This window comes from Sceloporus occidentalis, unplaced genomic scaffold, assembly GCF_023333645.1.
Source record: "Sceloporus occidentalis isolate IW3139 unplaced genomic scaffold, rSceOcc1.0.p SCAF_7, whole genome shotgun sequence".
Lineage (NCBI taxonomy): Eukaryota > Metazoa > Chordata > Lepidosauria > Squamata > Phrynosomatidae > Sceloporus > Sceloporus occidentalis.
The window spans coordinates 409,557-428,566 of record NW_028316987.1 but is presented as its reverse complement, the minus strand read 5'-3'; the positions used below and the strand labels follow the sequence as shown (position 1 = coordinate 428,566).

Genomic DNA, 19,010 nt, shown 5'->3' with positions numbered 1-19,010 from the left:
TGACATTAGAGGATAAGACTGTCCAAGCCCCAGAAGCGTACCCATGACTCAGCCCTCTAGCTTTTTCACATTGTGAAAAGAACTGCAGAACAGGATAGGTTAGCACCACAAATACCTTTGGCAAGCAACTGATAACAGGGAGAAGAAGCAGTAGCATAAATCACAGGATATAGAAGAATGAATGTATCCAGTCTAGAATCAGTATGGATTTGAATATACAAATACTGGTATCTTGGCCTGTCTGTTAGTCACAACATGCTTTTCAGCTGAGCTTGAAAAATTCCTTCTTTGGACTATCACTTTCAGAAACTGTCATCCAGTATGGCCAATGGCCATGCTACCTGGTAAATATGAGAGATGTAGCTTTTAAAAAGTGACATTTCCAAGTTTTGCAGTGCAGTGCCCCTTCCCCCTTGTAGAAAATGTCTTCTTACATCTATGAGAGGGCCAGCACTGGAGTGAGTAATTTTTCATACAAAGCTTGTTGTTTCCAACTTATATCATGAGGTTTTCTTGGCACAATTTGTTCTGGGTGTGTGTGTTGCTTTTGCTTTCCCCTGAGGCTAAGAGAATATGGCTTGCCCAAGGTCATCCTGTGGGTTTCCATGGCTGAATGGGGATCTGAACCCAAGTCTCCAGAGTCATAGTCCAGTGCTCAAACCACTATGCCAGAGAGGGCCAATTTCTGAACATTTTTTGGGCCGGAAATGGTAATGCATCACCAACTTACCCATTTCCTCCAACTCAGAAGTCATAGATTTGGAGCGCAAGGAAATGGCTGGAGGGGGCAGTCGTCTTGCCTGCTGTGGTGCTGCTGCTGCAATTAAAAACAAAGCAGGATCTCGCTTTATAAACCAGATCAGTATCCTCTGGTTTTCAGCATTAGCTCTTCCCCTGACTAGAAGGGCAAATTCTCAACTAGTTCATTAGTGCACACAAGGACAAACAAAAATAATGGCAGTTTTTTCCTTACTGCACGATAAAATACATACTTCTCTTTTTAGTCAAATGTCCTGAAATACTGTGGAGCAATTGTTCTACAGAAAAAAATGGGGGGAGGGGTTTACACAAAAATACATTTTCTGCACAGAAAACAAAGGTTGTTGTTTTTTAAACAAAATCCTATAATGTTTTTCTCAGCAGAATAATTTTTCCACAACACTTCAGGATATCAAATATCAGGAGAAAACAGTACAAAATGAATTTTCCTAACATTTTTCAACCTGGAAATGAATAATTACAAATATACTTTCCACCCCTAATCCTGACTTCCTGGATTTCAATCTTCTCTCCAAAAGAATGATTATGTCCCATATCTCTGTTCATATTGCAAGAGAACTTGGAAGCCATGTGTTTACCCACTATGGCAAGGATGGCAACTTGTGCCCCTTCAGATATCACTGAATGGCAGCCCCAGCAATTGCTCACCATTGGCTATGGTGATGAGGGCTGATGGGAGCTGTAATCCAGTACCAAGAAGGCTACAATGCTGCCCACTAGAGCAAGGACAAGAGGACAAAATGCCAGTACAAAAAAATGGATGGGAGAACTGTCAGATAGATTAGAGAGATCAGTGATCACACTCAAGCCAATTCTAATTACTCCTTAAAGAGGCTAAAGTCAGTTGCCCCTGAATAAGAGTAATATTAATCACTTTGCAGGCTAAAAGTATTGTTTACACACACCTCTGAAGGGCCCTTTCCTTTTCATTTTCTAAGGCAGCAATTCAGTACACACTTATCTCAATGTAAGAATCACTGAACTCAATGAGGCTTACTTTTGCATATATAGAATGGTGCTATTTCTTTGTAGGAATACCTATTCTAGGAATAGCAGCTAATTTCAGGGAAAATTCAGGTTTCCCAAAAATTTTGTTTTCAAGAACATGGGAAAAAGGGAATATGCCTTATTTCTAGGATGTTCCCAAATTAGACTTTTTTTTTTGTCATGCAGTTGCCCTGCCACAAACATGGAACTGTCTTCCATCACTGAGCTTTAGGAGATTATCATAAGGAAGGAAAGCATTCTTTTCCCGGGCTTAATTCATGTTATTAGCAAGATTGGGGAGAAGATTATCACATCCACCCACACTTAGTTCCTTCTTCTACCATCTATAAACAGTAATGGACCCATCATTGGGTATTAACAGGATAAATGCACGGGTGTGTGATAATCTTCCCCCTGATCACGGTAATAACACGAATTAAGCACGGGAGAAGGATGCTTTCTTCTCCCATGTGATAATCTCCATAATCTGATCCCTCTCCAGAGGGGTTGATACCCTGCTTCTCAAACCCAGATGACTCTCCTCCAACTATTGCTGGTATTCTGTTCCCCTGAATTCTTGAAAAGAAAAAAAATGTTTTCCATACAGAGGACTTGCCAACAGTAGTGCCATCACAACACAATACTGCGGCAGATGCTCAATGGAATGAGCAGAAGAGCCCACAAATAGAAAAGGACTAGTTTACCACATTTTGCAATAAATGAACTAATACACATTATAATCTAAAGTAGGGGTGTAGAGAGGCAAACAATCATTTGAAGTAAGTGAAAAATATATGTATTATGTATATAGGGAGGTGAGGTGTAAGACCTTCAAGTTCAGGGTCTAAAATTACTCACTTGCACCACTGATTAGCACTTATGCCTCCTACCCCACTCTTACCATCTCTATTGCTGGAGACTGCTGTAGCTTATCATAAAAAGCAGTGGTATAGTACCTTTCTTCCTCATGGCTTCTTCCATTTCTGGGTTTCGTGTGACCATCACAACCTTCACCATCAAGTTATTGCCACCCTGTCGGATCATGTTGACAACTTGTCGATGACCGACCTTCACCACATTCTGCCCATTTACCTGGAGTAAAGGACTATGGTTAAGTTTCTGTGGGATGGGGGGAAGTACAATGGTAGGATGGGGGCAATCATGGCAAGGTTGACTCTCTCTTATACAGAGTTCCAAAATCCCAAACCTTTTTTCATGGGTGGCTAAGATAGTGACACTTTTGCTTTCTGATGGTTTCATGTACAGAAACTTTGTTTCATGCACGAAATTATTTAAAATATTATGTATACAATTACCTTTAGGCTATGCGTATAAGGCATATACAAAACATAAATGATATTCATGTTTAGATTTTGGTCTCATCTTCAAGATACCTCGTTATGTATATGCAATTATTCCAAAATAAAAAAAATCCAAAATCCAAAACACATCTGGTCCATTTTGGATAAGGGAGACTCAACCTATACTGCTGTTTCCAAAACCAGCACTTCCTTCACTCTCTCCTGTTCTTGGACTGCTTTGATCCCCATATTTCTCCCAGTCAACAACACTGCAAGGAAAATCTGGGGGTCACCTAATAAAATAGATTAGCAGTAGATTCAGGACAGAGAAAAGTTAAGTACCTTATCACATAAATCTTTGACAAATTTCACTGTCCCATGATGGGATGGTGGGCATAGGTTCTGGTGGCTTCAAAGGGGATCAAACAAACACACAGAGAATCAATGGCTATTGTTCATCCAGTAAAACGGAGCTTCTATATTCAGAGGCAGTGTATCTCTGAATAACAGCACCAGAAAGAGAGGCTACTGCTTTCAAGTCCTACTTGTGGACATGCCCGTAACATCTGTTTGTCAATGCAGGAAGCAGGAAGTTCACACCAATGAAGCTTTCATCTAATCCAGGAAGACATTTTCTTCAATGCTGTACCAATGAATTTTGAAGTGCAGTTGCTCATTGTGAGACTCCACAGCAATATTCCCAAAGAGAATCCAAAACTGTAAACAGCTGTATTTATCCATGTCAACAAACCAGTTCTAGCAATCTTCATCTTGACTAAGAGTAGGCCTTTTGTAGAGCTAGTGAGTCTTAACAGCTACTAAAGAGAAAGCCATCCAAAATATTTTGCATTGCAAGAACAGCTCACAATCATATATTGTTTCTGGGAAAATCTGTTCATTTCCCTTCTAACTATTGTTACAATTGAAGCTAAGTTTAGCAGGGAAAAGGAAGCTGGGGTGGTTACAGAAGATGACAATGTCACCCTGGTTAATCAAAAATTCCTGCAGTGTCAGCCCTGTAAACCCTTGGCTCCATTGAGCCATTGTCCTTCATAGTGGTGAGAAGATTATTGTGGTGGTGATGTCTGAAGAGGATACAATGATACTTATGCTTGCAATATATCCCATTCAATCGAAATTCTACATGAAACATTCAGAATAGTTCAAAAAGAGCCATAAAACGGTGAAAATCTAATTTCAATAAGGAAAAATTGTGGAACCATAGTGAAGTTTTAAAATGCACTGACCTAAAAATGTGGGAGCCTGGTGCAGCTGGCCAAGGAAGCACTTAAGTGTCCACATGCACCTTACCTGTGTTAAGATGCATGACATGAGAATCTGCAAAGTCTCATTTATGAGTGCCCTGGTTACATCCAGACTGTCATGAGCTCTCAAAAACATGGGGCTGCTTTTGAAGATGACTCAGAAACTTCAGCTAGGGCACAATACAAATCATTTCAATTCTTGCTGGGTTTAGCTGTTTGGCTCATATTGTACCAATCCTGTACCAGCTGTACTCAGTGCTGATGCATTTCTCGCCACAAATTAAAGTGCTAGCTTTGAATTTTCAAGTTTTAAACCAGGAATGGAAGCACATAACCTCAAGGCTGCATGAAGCCTTCTCCAGTTCCTCTTGGATCTCTTTCACCTATACAATTTTTTCCCAGATGAATAAGAACTGCTAATCCTAAAGGCATCCAGGAGCAGAGAGTGTTCTTTAAAACAAGGAACAGACTGCCAAACCTTGTTTTTACTCCTACAAAACAGAACTCCAAACAATTCTGCTTCCATGAATAGGCAGGCTGTTGCATCCTGCGGCAGGCCCCAAGGGCATAAAATTGGCCACTGGAGCTTGTCCAGGCTTGTTTTCAGTGCTCTTTGTCCCAGTTGTTTGAAAAACTACCTTAAGAAGCAGCCTGTGTGTTAACATCATTGTTTGAGTCTCTACTTGCTGGGCCACCATTCAGATCTGTAAAGTTAGTGTGGATACTAGAGTAAAGGACTTCTTGGTGGTGGCTCCTATTCCACAGAACTCAATATGACATCCCTTCAAATATTTAAACAGGGCTATCATATCACCGCTTAACCTTCTCTTCTCCAGACTAAACATCCCCAGCTCCCTGAGTCTTTCCTCATAGGGTATGGTTTTACTGATAATGTTGTACATTTGTAATTGGTTCTGGTTTTATATGCTTAAAAAGGCCTTGGGTTCCAGTATTGGGGAAAAAAGTGGGAAATAAATAAACAAAACAACAATAATAAAAAGATGATGATGGCGATGAAGACGATGATAGAGAAAACCATTACCTCAATTAGGAAATCCCCCATGCGGAGACCAGCACGCCAGGCCACTCCTCCTTCATCTACTGACTCCAAGTACTGCAGAGCGGGGAAAGCAGGGGTGGGTGTGAACTCCTCAATTGGGGTCTGCGCTGTAAACAGAAAGATGTATTAAGTGATGCCCCTGGGAGCTAAGCACCTGCCAGACTGCAAAGGGGTGGGGGGGATTAAGGTGGTGGCAGCATGACAAAACATGGGATCCTGGCCTTGGTTGGCATTTCTATAGCATTTACTCTCTCAGAAAGCTTACAAAGATTTGCTTCATGTCCCCTATCTTTTCTTCAAAGCCAAGAAGTGACAACAGAGCTTGGGAAGCGTTCACAAAAGTCAGAGTCTTTGAGCATGGTGCCAAATCTTCCCATGCATTGGTAAGAAATCACAGTTCATAGGGCTGCCCAAACTTTTTTGCTGCCTTATGAAACAGAGAAGAAAAAGATTGTATGTACAGCGCTGTATAAATTTACAGTGCTTTATAAATAAAGGTTAATAATAATAATAATTTCATACACATAGAGTCCAGCTTAAAAGCATAAGATGACTGGACTGGCAGCAGAACCTTTCATCAAGACTAGTAAAGAGTTTGCTTCCTCCACCACTTCTGAGGGCAGCAGATAGCTTAGGAAGTCTAGGGCAGACTGTGTGGCATAGAGACCCCTGTCTTCCAGAAGAGAGGAACAGCTAGCACATTCATGAGGTACCCACGAAGCTAATTCCCAAATCGCTCAGTACCACTGGGTGAAGCAGTCAATTCCCTGTATGTAACAGTAGGGCTGTCCCAGAGGCCCAGCTTTCATTCATCTATGTGATTAGGAGGTAGGCCTCTATGTCAGGGCACATCTAGGAGGTGAATTTGAGTCTCAATCTTCCTTTGAGTGCCATATACCCTGGTGCTCAAGTGTAATGGAAGCCAAAGGTTCAGAGCCTGGCTATTACATCTTCCATCTTTGAAGGCTAAATTCTTCACTTGGGTGTAACTTGTTACCCTTTATTGCTATTTTCCTGCTATTTCCACACTTCTGACAAAGAAGAGATGGCAGTGTTCCCACTTAGGCTCTTGATTCCCTGTATCAACTCTCCCCCTAGCCATCCTAATGTAAGGATGGTTACCACGGGTTAACCAATCCCCAACATCTTATTTCAAGTATATGCCAACATGGACTTTAGAGTAGAAGAAAGCAGTGGAGGTGAGCAAGTGGGCAAGTGGAGACCTAGGCTTCTTTGATAGCCAGCCCCTAGAGGCCCTAGTCAAGGGCAACACTCCCCTTCTCACCCTTGGCCCCTCTTAGCACAAAGCCAAAGCCTTCATTGTCCTTCTTCTGCAGCAGCACAGTCTTCTCCTTTATGATGTAGTCACTAAAAAGGGAAAAGACAATAAGGATAGGTTAAGAGACAGTAGATTTCAAAGAGAATTCCCAGTTCAGGCTTTCTCTTTTTCTCTTTCCCAATGCACAGAGAATAACTACAGCATATTACACTGCCCCCACATTCCTCATGCTGCCAAGATAGCATCATTCATGCAGGGCATCCATGGTGCGCCAGGTCTGCACAACTTGTTGGCTCTAAACCTCTTCTCTTTTTCTCCCTTCCCATGTTGGTACAATGCTCTCCTGTTGCAAGCAGAGCACCGTCTACCAGAAACCAGAAAACCTACTGGAAAGGGCCAACACGCTTGTCAAGCTTCTGAAAGAGCATGCAGAAGGATTGGCAAAGGGAAACCTTGAGGCAAAATTTGGAAGAGTGCACAGATTCCTGCTGTACAAGTCTCTCTAGCACTACATATGCAAATACAAACCTCTCCCTGCTACACACAGCAGAGGCACTGGAGGTCTAGAACACACTGCAATGAGCTCTATGGCAAGCAGAGGAAAGCAGCATCCTTTTACTGCAAACACAGAGGTCTGTCCACAATGTAAAAATACACTGCCCGCTTGGGATGTACTGGACAATGTTCTCTATCTACAGCTTAGATAAAGACCAGAGCACAAACTTCTCACTGTACATACATCTCCAGTGTACACACAGCCCCAGTGTAGAGGGCTCTTACCACTGCAAATCTCACTCATGGGGAAAAAAGAATGGCCAATACAGAAAACACTGCACAGGCATATTCACCAAGTGCAGCGACTACTGCATAGCATTTGCTACAAGCAGGGTAGATGAAATAGAGCTTACTGTGCCAGGCAACAGTTCTATAACATAGACTATATTGTGTATGTTCACTTGAAGCTGCACCAAAACATTATGGGTTATACAGAACAAACAGCACTGACCCAAACACACATGGACTACAGAAATAATTGCATATGCCAATACAGGGCCTCCTACAAATACAGAACAGTTCTGTCAATACCAAATACACTGTGTTTTGTATCATCTTACCCTGCATACTGCAGAAATAGTGCCACAAAATAAGAAGCACAAGCAGTCACTTACTCCAGCTACAAAGAGCAGTAAACCTTGCACAGACCCCTGGCACTGCAAGAACAGCCAGCATTTTACAGTATGTTCTCCCAAACTGCAAATGCAGTGCCTGCTGCCCATGGTGACTGCAAATGTAAGTTTTGTAAGAATTGCATAAAGTGAAGTTCACTATATAGGATAAAAGAATTTTGCAGGTTTCACTGTGCAATCTGGGATGAACTGACCTAACATGCCCCCATCCCCAACAGTGTTATCAGATGTTCAAATAGCAATAAGGGACAATTGAAATTCATGACATGCAGGGTTGACAATCAGGAAGCAGCCATTAAGTTTGCTTTTATGCTTAAACACCAAATGAAGGTATTGATTTCAGTTAACTTAGCCATTTATTTCTCTGTAAAATTAACATCTTGTCTTCATTCATAAATGACACAATGCACATACTTCTGTCATTATGAAGTACCAAAAACCCAAAGTACAGGATTTTTTGGCTCCTCAATCAGTTTGTACAATAGGAAAAGCTTTCAAACCCTCAAATAGGTGCACACTTTATAATAAGGGATACCTGTCAGTCCAAAGGGGTCATGTTTTCCAGGCCTCAGACAAGAGACACCTAGCAACCCTACTCATCAAAGGCATTTGTAGAAGACAGCAGATACATGTTACAGGTCTGAGTGACCCTAGAAATTTAATCCTTAACCATTTCCCCAAAGTTGCTCTGATGTTGTTTTCCAGAAATGGTGCATGAATCCCATCTCCCAGTTATGTTACACATGTTGTGTTCTGTACCCATTGCCAGGGCTTGCAAAAACAAGGCTATTATCATACATCTAGAGTCCACACAAAAATATGTGGCTGATCACAGCCTGCATTTGGTTTGCTGGGTTACTGGTTGTTCAGCCCACCAGTCACAATGTTTATGTGAATCTGCAGCCAAAAATACTTTGGGAGCACCATGTAGGCCCAGGAACTGACACATAATTTGCAAAGGACAAAACAGTACATTCTAATTATTTCTGACCTCTGGCAATCCTAAGGTGGCTCTATCACTAGGTTTTCTTGCCAAGATTTGTTCAGAGGGGGTTTGCCTTTGCCCTTCTCTGAGGCTGAGAGAATGAGACTTGTCCAAGGTCACCCAGTGGGTTTCTATGGTCAAATGCAGATTTAAAACCTGGTCTCCAAATAGTCCACTGCTTAAACCACTATATCACACTGGCTCTTAGACTGTACATACACAGTTAGCGATATATGAGAGACATGTCTTTGAATACATTTTTGAACAGTGGAGGAACACATGAAGACAACATAGAAAGTACACAAAGACAACACAGAAAGTAAACAAATGTGTGATACTGCCATACAAAGGCAGCAATTCTTGTAGTCAACAAAAGGTGATTTCCCAAGACACAGAGCACATGTGAATTACTGTTACACAGGAATATCTACACTGCCTTGCATAAGAGCATAGTTCACAATGCTCACAACTGAAGACTTCTGGCCAACTGTATACCCACAGAATTCCTGAAAAGCATTTCCTCTCACATGAATTCACTCCCCATCTAATACAGCAGCCCAAATATTTCTAAACTGAAAGCAGCACAAGCAAAAGAATACTATAAAGTCAATCTCCCTCCATTTCTCACCCAAGTCTCCTTAGGTTAAAGAAGCTTTGGATAGCTGTTGGTTACAACTGAAATATAATGCATCCTTATCATGTTCAAAGCTGACCTTTCCATCAAAAGAGAAGGCAACAACAATTTATAGTAGTTCTAGGTTAGAACTAACTGGGGGCATTTTGGTGATCTTCATGTAACCAACCAGTGCAAAAAAACAAGAATGGGGAGTGTTGCGTTGCATACTCCTATCTTTTAGCAGACATAGAGGTGTTGACTGGCTACAACTCCCATTACTTCAACCCTTGCTACATAAACTGGGATGATGAAAATCTAAAAGCATTCAGAGGGTCACCGCTTGCTTTCACACACACATCCTTGATCTTAAAGATGGTTTAGCATAAGGCATGATCATGATGGGAGCCGGCCATGTATATATTCTTGCAAGGAAGCCAACAGCACTGTTTCAGAAAGAAACTCCTACCGTTCATCTGTATTAGGAGCACATAGGCCCAGCATCCTAAACCAGCAAGATGCAATTGATGAACTAGCATTCCCTTTCTGAGGAAGCCATTCACAGAGTTCCCTACATAAGCACATAGTTAAGCAAAGCCTTGGAAACATCACCCTTGATTCCTAACCGTATGCACCTAACCCATGACACAATTCAGCCAGCCTCATAGAGCTGTAGTTTTCAGCACTGCAGTGTAAGTGTAAAGGGATTTGGATTTCAATCTTCTAATTAAAAAAGAAAAGTGAATGCCTTATTCTGCATGATACAATATATGTAGGGATAGGCTAATGTACAGAAAGGAAAACCTGCACGTACTTTAAACGTGGGCGCACAAAAGCATATATGTCATGCTGCAATGTTCCCAAGCCAGTACAGGCTCACTTGCAACCAACATACGTACAACAAGCACATACATGTTATAGGTGTGCACTTGAACATGTGCATTTGTGTCTGGGCTTACACCCCCTCCATAGGCAATGACACATGCTTCTACAAGGATACAGAAGGCCCAGGCGTGGGGGCGGGGAGAAGGACATTTAAAACGTACTCAACACATGCACAAACCTTATGTATCACCTACTGTAAGGTCAGTAATGACTGCAAATGTATGCCAACGGTACACACATTTCAAATGCCCATCCCACCAGCTGCACAGAATGAAGATACACGAACCAAAAGACATGCAAGACGCACAGAAACAGCAATGCTTCCCACATACACACACATGCCAGAAATGTGTGTATGGATAGTTCTGTACTCAATCGCGTTTTAGTCCACATCCCGGATTTAGCACACTGTGGGCTCCAAAGCCTTGCTGATGCTGTGGCGGGCAGAACACACCATATCCCACAGATGGGCATGATGTACACACCCTTCCCCCCTGAAGACATATACACAGCGCATTCCCTGCCTGTAATTCCTGACCATCCATAGTCATTTCAGAGCACCCTGCCACTGCTCAGGCAGCCTCATTAATCAATAGTGAAGCTGTCTGCAGTGGATGGTGCCTGTGCATGCCCAAGCCAAGCCTCACACCCCCAGCATGGGCAGCACACGCTTCTCTCCCTCAGCCTTCATGGACCCCACATCCATGCCAAGGAAGCCATTCCACCAGGGAGACCCACAAAAAGCCAGATCCCTCAGCATCCTCGCCTTTCACCACCATCTCCACCCAGCCACCCAAAACCAACCAGGGGAGTCTTTTTAACATGCATGGCCTGCCCAGCCATGCAAACCGTTCCCACGCGCGCGCTCTGCCCAGCCTTCCTAAAGCAGATGCCCCCAAAGCAGCCTCATACAGGCATACACACACAAGCCACACACATCACACAAGACACCCAGAGCATACACACACACAAGCCACACACACTCCCCAACGAGGATGCAGATGCCTCTGTGCAGGCACACACACACACACACATCCACACATCCAAGCCCTCCCTGACGCATCCAAGCCCGCATACCTCTCACCACAGAGACACACACACAGATCAGAGACACACACACACACACACACACACCTTTCCAGGAGAGGCATGTTCGTTTGCTCAACAGCGCCGGCGCACGCGGGGACGAGGACGCGCGCGCTCCCGGGCCCAATCCCACTCCCCCCCCCCCTTTGATTTTTGGCAAACACTGTCCAAGGCCAGCAATCGTTTCTCATTCTCTCTCTCTCCATCAACCTCCCTTCCTCCTTCCACCCCTCCGCAGACTGAATGGTCGGATGGATGCACAGAAGGGATGGGGTTGGAAGGGATAAGGCTGCATTCATATTTGGAGAGATAACCCGGCTCTGCTTTGACTCTTGTCTGGCTCAATCAAGGCTATGGCATTCTGGGAGTTGGAGTTTGTTGTGGGGCCCAGAGCGGAGCAACAAACTCCAACTCCCAGAATGCCATAGCCTTGAGCCAGACAAGAGTCAAAGCGGGTTATCTCTCCAGTGTGGATGCATGGAAGTGCCCCCCCCCCCCATCCCTGCCTTGAATGGCTGCATGAATGGCTGGGAGGCGGGCTTGAATGGGCTGCTGCTGCGGAGGGGAGGCGAAAGGATGAATGAATGAATGAATGAATGAATGGGGGAAGCGACGCCACTGGGCCGCGATGTGCGTGGATGCTGCTCTGTATGGCTGCCTGGGTCTCCTTCCTCCTCCTCCGAGCCTCGTCCTACCTGTAGATGTACCAGACGCTTCGGCGCCGGGGCCCCAAGGCCGGCCAGCTGGAGGACAAGGCCGGCTGCTGCTGCTGCTGCTGCTGCTGTGGGCTGGGATGGTGCGGACTCCTGCCATTGCTGCCGCTGTCATAGCGGGCCATGGCTCCTCTGCTTCCTCCTCCTCCTCCTCTTCTTCCGACAACGACGAGGACGATCCCGGGTTCCCAGCGGCCGCTGCCTCCTCCTTGGGGCCCAGCCACATCCTAGGGCCCGCGCGGTGGGATGGAGGAGAAAGCCAGGCGGGAAGGTAGGCAGGCAACGGAGGAGGCAGCAGGCTCACATCATGGGAGGAAGGATGGAGGAGGATGGAGAGCCACGGGGAGGGAGGGAGGGAGGGAGGGAGGCCGGCCGGCCTTGCTCAGCCTCGGCAGCCCAAGAAGAGTCCAGCAACGCCGCCGCCGCCGCCGGAGCGAGCGGGAGAGCGCACGCCGACCATCCGGCGGCACCCGCTTCCTTTAACCCCTTCCGCGCGGAGAGATGGCGCGGCGGCACTGCAGGAGGGAGCCCCAGCAGCGGGCAAGGGAGGAGGGATGGCCGGCCGATGGGCCCTGGAGAGGGCAGGCCGCCTCTGAGCATGTGCAGAGCGCGCCCCGCAGCAGGGAGCAGCCGCCGGCGCCGGGCGCCCAGAGCCACCTCTCCCTTGCGCTCTCTCTCGCTCTCTCTCTCTCTCTCTCGCAGCCCAAGTTGGAGGGAGGGCTCCTTTGGGCATCTCGGTGGTGTTGGAAAGGAGAGGGCTACTGATGAAAGACAGGACCTGCCTGCCTGCCTTCCCAACTCTCTCTTTCTCACACAAACACAAAAGGTCCAGGCAAAACAAACGTTCCCGCCGCCTTGGGAGAAAGGGGGAAAGAAGTTTGTAACCCGCCTCGATCCCTAGGGAGAGCCGAGCTAGAAACAACCACAACAACAATAATAAAATTAATAATAATAATAATAAAATAAATATCATCATCATCATCTTAATGCAGAAGATTCAGTTCCTTCCTTCCTTCCTTCCTTCTTCTCTGTCTCTCTCTCTCACACACAAAAGGCCCAGGCAAAACCAGCGTTCTCACCACCTATATATCAAGAGAAAGGTGGGATATAAATAAATATCATCATCATCACAGAAGATTCTGTTCCTTCCCTCCTTCCTCTTTCTTTTCTTCTCTCTAACACACACACACACAAAGGCCCAGGCAGAGTCCCTATATTGGCATAAAGGTGGGATGTATATCATGATCATCATCTTAACGCAGAAGATTCATTTCCCAAGGCAACTCTAAATGGAAAAAGCATAAGCAAAATAATAAAAAAGTCCTTTTTTTAGGTATGTGGGGACAGGAAGCTTTGAAAAAAGGAGCCGGCAACTTCACGGGAAGTGAGTCTACCCACCAAGGGCCACTTGGTCGCAATAGTTTAGTGGAACCTCAGATTCCAAGGTTGGGTGATCTTTATGTTTGTAGCAAGCACGCCTACCTTCCCATGGGACCAAAGGGGTCCCAATCCAAGGTGCAGAAACTCCCAAAGAGTCCCAAAGATGCAGTTCCATGCCATCATGGGAAACAGCTCCTCCCTTCGACACATGAGATCTTTTGTCTACTATGGCATTCATGTGTGAGGTGGCAAGAAGTTTCTTCATTCCATGAGTGGGGATTTTTTTTAGCTCTAAGGTCATATGGAGCTTCCTATAAAAGAAGCAAGCTAAAAAAAGTCAAATTGCCTTTGGAATCAGAGGACTGTTGATCGGTGCCTTAGTAGAGGGACCTTTGGTCCTCCAGATGTTGATGGGTTACAATTCCCATCATCCCTGGCCATACTGGCTGAGGCCAATAGAAATAGGAGGCAACAAGAGCACACTGAAAATGTAATCATTTGGATCACTATTCCCAGAATTCCCCAGGATTCTGGGAGCTGTGGAACAAGGGCAAACCAAAGGGGAAAAAGGACTCCTTGGTTTTCAGTAGGTTTGGCATTGACCTAGGTCCTAGGAACACTTACACCCACCCATTGCATCCTGAATAAGCATGTGCTTACTACAAACATCATGGCAAAACGGTTCAGGAATATGCCCTCATGAGTCTCTCTTGGGGCTTGCTTCCCAGTAAAGGCAGCACAGCACTTTTGACACAAGAGTCCTAATGTTCTGCATTACAAGTCAATACAGTTTCAGTGAGTGAGATTTATTTTCAAATAAACGGCCTGTAAGGTTGTGGCTCTGAGCTACACTTCTGTGGCAACTGATGGGAGTATATTGCACTGCCTTTAATGAGGGCAATAAATCACCCTTTCTGGTAAGGTTACGGTTTATTCTCGCAGCCATTCTCTGGTCTTCCCTGCCCCATCCTTTCAGCTGCGGAACAGCCTCCCCTTTCCCATCCATGCATGAAATATGTGAACCTTGTTCAGGGCACTCACACTCAAATGGCCATACTTTACTAGCATCCATATACAGACATGCTATTATCACTCTGACCCATACACAAAGGCAGGCAAGCTTATAAACCAGCGCCTGGAAGAATTTCTCTGCATGTGAAAGAATTTTCCCCAAGCACATACTTCTGCCAAAGTTTTCTTTTTAAAAAAGACCACAGATGGCTACCGGGTGGGACAGTACAAGGTTGTGCCTTGTTACTTGCAAGCTGTGATAACACAGTTGCTGCTTTGCAGGTTCCAGAGAACATGAGACAGTGAAGCAAGAGAAAGGATAGGTTTCTTTGTATATGGGTGTGCATTCCTCTGGAATACAAGGGCCGCTTGACAAGGGGGCTAGAAAAGTGTCACTAAACAAGGTTAGAATTTAAGGCAATGGGTTGAAATCATAGAATCGTGGAGTTGGAAGGGACCACAAGGGCCATCCAGTCCAATCCCCTGCCATGCAGGAAATCTCAGTCAAAGCATACCTGACAGATGGCCATCGAGCCTCTGCTTAAAGACCTCCAAAGAAGGAGCCTCCATCAAACTCCGAGGGAGTGTGTTCCACTGTCGAACAGCCCTTACTGTCAGGCAGTTCCTCCTAGGTCCTGGTCCTAATTGGAAACAACCCTTTTCTCCCCCCACCCAACCCCAATTCCTCTCAAATTTTCTTTATCAGCTGTACAGCAGATAAATTAGGATACCTCTCCAGACTTCTATAATTCCTTTTGGAAAAATACAACACAAAGGTTGTTCTAGAAGAAGACATTATTACTTTGTTGGTGTGTAACACTACTATAAGATTACATATCATCTGAATGAATTGGCAAAACCACCTCTGACTATTCCTTGCCTAAGAAAGCCCTATGAAATAAACGGGATCAACTGAAGTTGACAAGCGGCATACATACATACATGTACAGGTATGTAACAATCACCTTTAGAAGGTCAATAATGTCTGAATAATCCATAGTTATCTCCAGGTGTACACATGCACACACACAAATTGTATGTTAGACAATGAAGCCTTAGAAGTGTTTTATTTAAAAATACAAAAGAAAAGCAGCTTTAGAAGGAGTATTATAAACAGAGAAGCAGTGTTGGGAAGGTGTTTAACCCTTCTCCTTCTTCACATTTTTTCTTTATGAATCTCCCTCTCTCTCCCTCCTTCCATCATTCTTTTTCTTACATACGCACTGCTCTCTCTTTCTTTCTGACACACACAGATAGGATGGTTTTCTTCTGAAACATTCAAAGTACATGTTTGCTCTCACAAATTCATGAGTCAGTAAGAATCTTTCTAGAGGAAATTAACACCTATCTCTTAATATAACATTAGGAGCAACTCTTCCAGTACTAAACTTTTTTTGCCCCTTGGCTGGATAAATCAGACATAACACAATGTATTTATTAAACCCTCATTCCTTCTCTCCCACATATGCACACTATGCTCAGTAACCTTGCATGCACCGTGGCGAAGTAACAATGTGCAAATAACACGCAGAAGCTCTCCAAAGCACACATCAGTCCATGTTTTTTCTTCATACACACTCACACTTCAAACTTGCATTTCTTAAAAAACTTATTTTTCTCAGTTCAGGGAACCTCACTATAAGTCACCCCCCTCCCCAAGTTATCTTCACCTCACAGAAGCAACTTTGGTTGGGACACAGCCAAAGTTAAAGGGGTCAATCTTGGTAAAAGAACAAGTGCATTATAATACCCTACTGTTCCATCTCCTCCCCTCCACCACTTTCCAAAGCACTCCCATCCCTCCCCCACCACTGCCCCATGGGTCTCAAACTTGCCCCACTCACCCAGATCCATCTGACCCCATGGTGCTGCTCAACTGGTTCATGTGGCTGGCGGTGCCCCTGTATGTCCCATCTTCACTGTCTGCCTGGGGGCAAAGGTCATTGTCCCGAGAAGTTCTGGGCCTCTCCAGCCACTTGGAGGGGAGAATCCTAAGCAGGAATTGTGCCAGCCCCGTGGTGGGAAGTAAGAGGGGGTGCACTTGCACATGGGCATGCAGACCCCACAGCAGCTCAACCTAGAGGCCCTGTTTCTAGATTCAATAATAGCCCGGCCTGAAATGCACTGCCTTCTCTTGCTAGGCTCAAGGACGTTTGCCGGCAGCATGGAATGCAGTGCAGTGCAAATCAGAGCATCTGAGAGACACGGGCGTGGAATAACTAGGTCCACTGGGGAAGAAGAACCAAATGAAAGGATTCAGGGCGACGGGGAGGGCAATGGTAGTGGTGGAGGGGTGGTGAGGAATAGGAGTCCAAGTTGAACTCTGGTGGCCTGTGTATTTGAATTGGGGTCACTACCAGGGGCCAAGGGGAGAGCAGAGGAAGGGAGCCAGTTCTGGAAACATCCAAGGCATGTGGCATGTGGGTCACAAAAGAGGACAATAGTGCTGGTTCTTGGAAAGGATAAACTTATAGTAGGGGAGTGGGGGAAATTCACAGGCAACTGTGGAACATGCATTCGAATTGGCACATTTCACTAAAGAGATGGGAAAAGAAATACAGGGCTTCAGAAAGAGAGGTAGGGGATATGAGTCAACATCATGGGCAGGCAGTTATCAGACTCATGGGCCTGACCTTTCTTTTTAGCAGGACTCAGAATCTACCCAGAGCAGCCTGATGCAAAAGACAGATACTTAGGAAGACAGAATCCTTAGCTGAGGAATCTATGCTGAGTACCAGAACTGAACTAGAAGCTCAAAATCTTTCCACATTAAAAACAAACAAACACCCACTTCTAATTAACCAAGAGTTCTTCACTTCACCAGTATAATTTGGGAGGAAAGAAAGGAAAGGCATTCTGTTCCTGCTATTATCAAAACAATTGGAAATTAAAAATCCTTGTCACTCTATCACCTAGAGATGTGCGAATGGATCCAGATCTACTTTCTTTGCCTGGCTCTGATGTGGAAGTACAGCTACTGGGGGGAGAGCAAAATGAGGGCACTGCCCCTTCAAATAATTTTTCCCTCAGTCCTCAAATTTCTATCATTGCAGTAACTTAAAATTTCAGCAGAGTATTCAAAAATGCAGTTTAGGCATCCAAAGGCAAGAGGCAGCAAAGCTGCCAAGGGAATGAGAACACAGCAAATTCTAGGTATGAGGGATTTTCAAAGCTTCACTCTCCACAATGCTAGAGTTTTGGAGAGTGCAGAAAAAATGTATTTTGAGAGGCAGAATCCTTGTTTGGGGAGCAATGCTTTCATTCCCCCTCTCCACAGCTGTAAACCCTGCCCAGGGTAAAAGGGAGATGGAAACTGCAAGGTTCATCAGTTTGGCAGCTGCTCTCTCTCTCTTTCTCTCTCTCTTCTTCCGCTAGAGTCCTTTGTGGAACCAAGAGAAGGTGAAAGAGGGTAAGAAGTCATCAGGCATGAGAGGACAAAGAAGCTTGTCTTCCATAATATGCCCTGGTAGCAGAGTTGATGGAGCAGATTTTAGACAAAAAAGGATTAAATAAATTTACCAGGGAAGGGTGCCTCAGTGATAGTAAGGGACAAACTACACATTACATAATAAAGCTTATAATTGTAGCCCAATAACCCTCAGAAAACACAGTTCAGATCAAATAAGTGATGGCAACTTATGGGAAGGAAGGAGGATCTTTAATATTTTCCTTTAATATTTTGTGATTTATGTCAGTTTAGGTTCAGTTCATGTTTGTGTTGTATTGTCTATATTCTCAATTAATAAAATTTATTTTAAAAAATTATTTTCCTCACCTATCATTTAAAATTCCCTTTCTCTCTCCTTACTTTAGGGTTTAAAATGCATGTTTGTCCTTGAATAGACAATGAAAACATTGAAATAGTTAAAAGATTTTTCATACCTTGGCTCAGTCATTAATCAGAATGGAGACTCCAGTCAAGAAATCAGAAGATTAGGACTTGGAAGGGCAGCTATGAAGGAACTAGACAAGTGTAGTTCCTTCAGTTCCTTCTTGATGTGTAAAGATATATAATTAAACACTAAAGTTTAATGATATATCACCACCATATTTCCCTTTTCTATGTATGGTTGTGAAAGCTGGACAGTGAAGAAAATTGATAGGAAGAAAACCAACTTGTCTGAGATGTGGTGCTGAGAAAAGTTCTGCAGATAATCTGGACTGCTAAAAAGACAAATGAAAGGGTCCTAGAGCAAATCAAGCTTGAACTCCCCCAGAAGCCAAGATAACTAAATGAGTCTGTCATACTTTGGCCATATCATAAAAAGACGTGACTCACTAGAAAAGCCAATAATGCTCAGTAAAGTAGAAGGTAGTAGGAAAAAAGAAAGAACGCATTATAGATGAACAGATTCAATCAAGCTGTGGCCCTGAGTCTGCAAGACTTTAAGCTCAGCTGCTGATGAGAGATCTGGAAGTCTCTCATAAGGTTGCCATAAGTTGAAGCTAACTTCAAGGCATTTAACAACAACAGTAAC

The 19,010-nt window shown here is 44.3% G+C and overlaps 1 protein-coding gene across 6 annotated transcripts in view; it reads right to left on the bottom strand.

Moving 5' to 3' along the window:
• The window catches only part of SHANK1 (SH3 and multiple ankyrin repeat domains 1), a 116,025-nt gene that overhangs the window by 21,244 nt on the left and 75,771 nt on the right, over window positions 1–19,010 (bottom strand). For all 6 annotated transcript variants that reach the window (XR_016281869.1, XR_016281868.1, XM_089531503.1 and 3 more), the window contains exons 15-18: window positions 6,679–6,761; window positions 5,376–5,500; window positions 2,724–2,859; window positions 731–817 (exon numbers count right to left, since the gene is read on the bottom strand). Coding sequence is in view for 4 of the 6 variants with exons in the window: in XM_089531503.1 (XP_089387629.1) it covers window positions 731–817; window positions 2,724–2,859; window positions 5,376–5,500; window positions 6,679–6,761 (431 nt within the window). In the remaining 2 variants the exon portion in view is untranslated. The remainder of the gene's footprint in view (window positions 1–730; window positions 818–2,723; window positions 2,860–5,375; window positions 5,501–6,678; window positions 6,762–19,010) is intronic.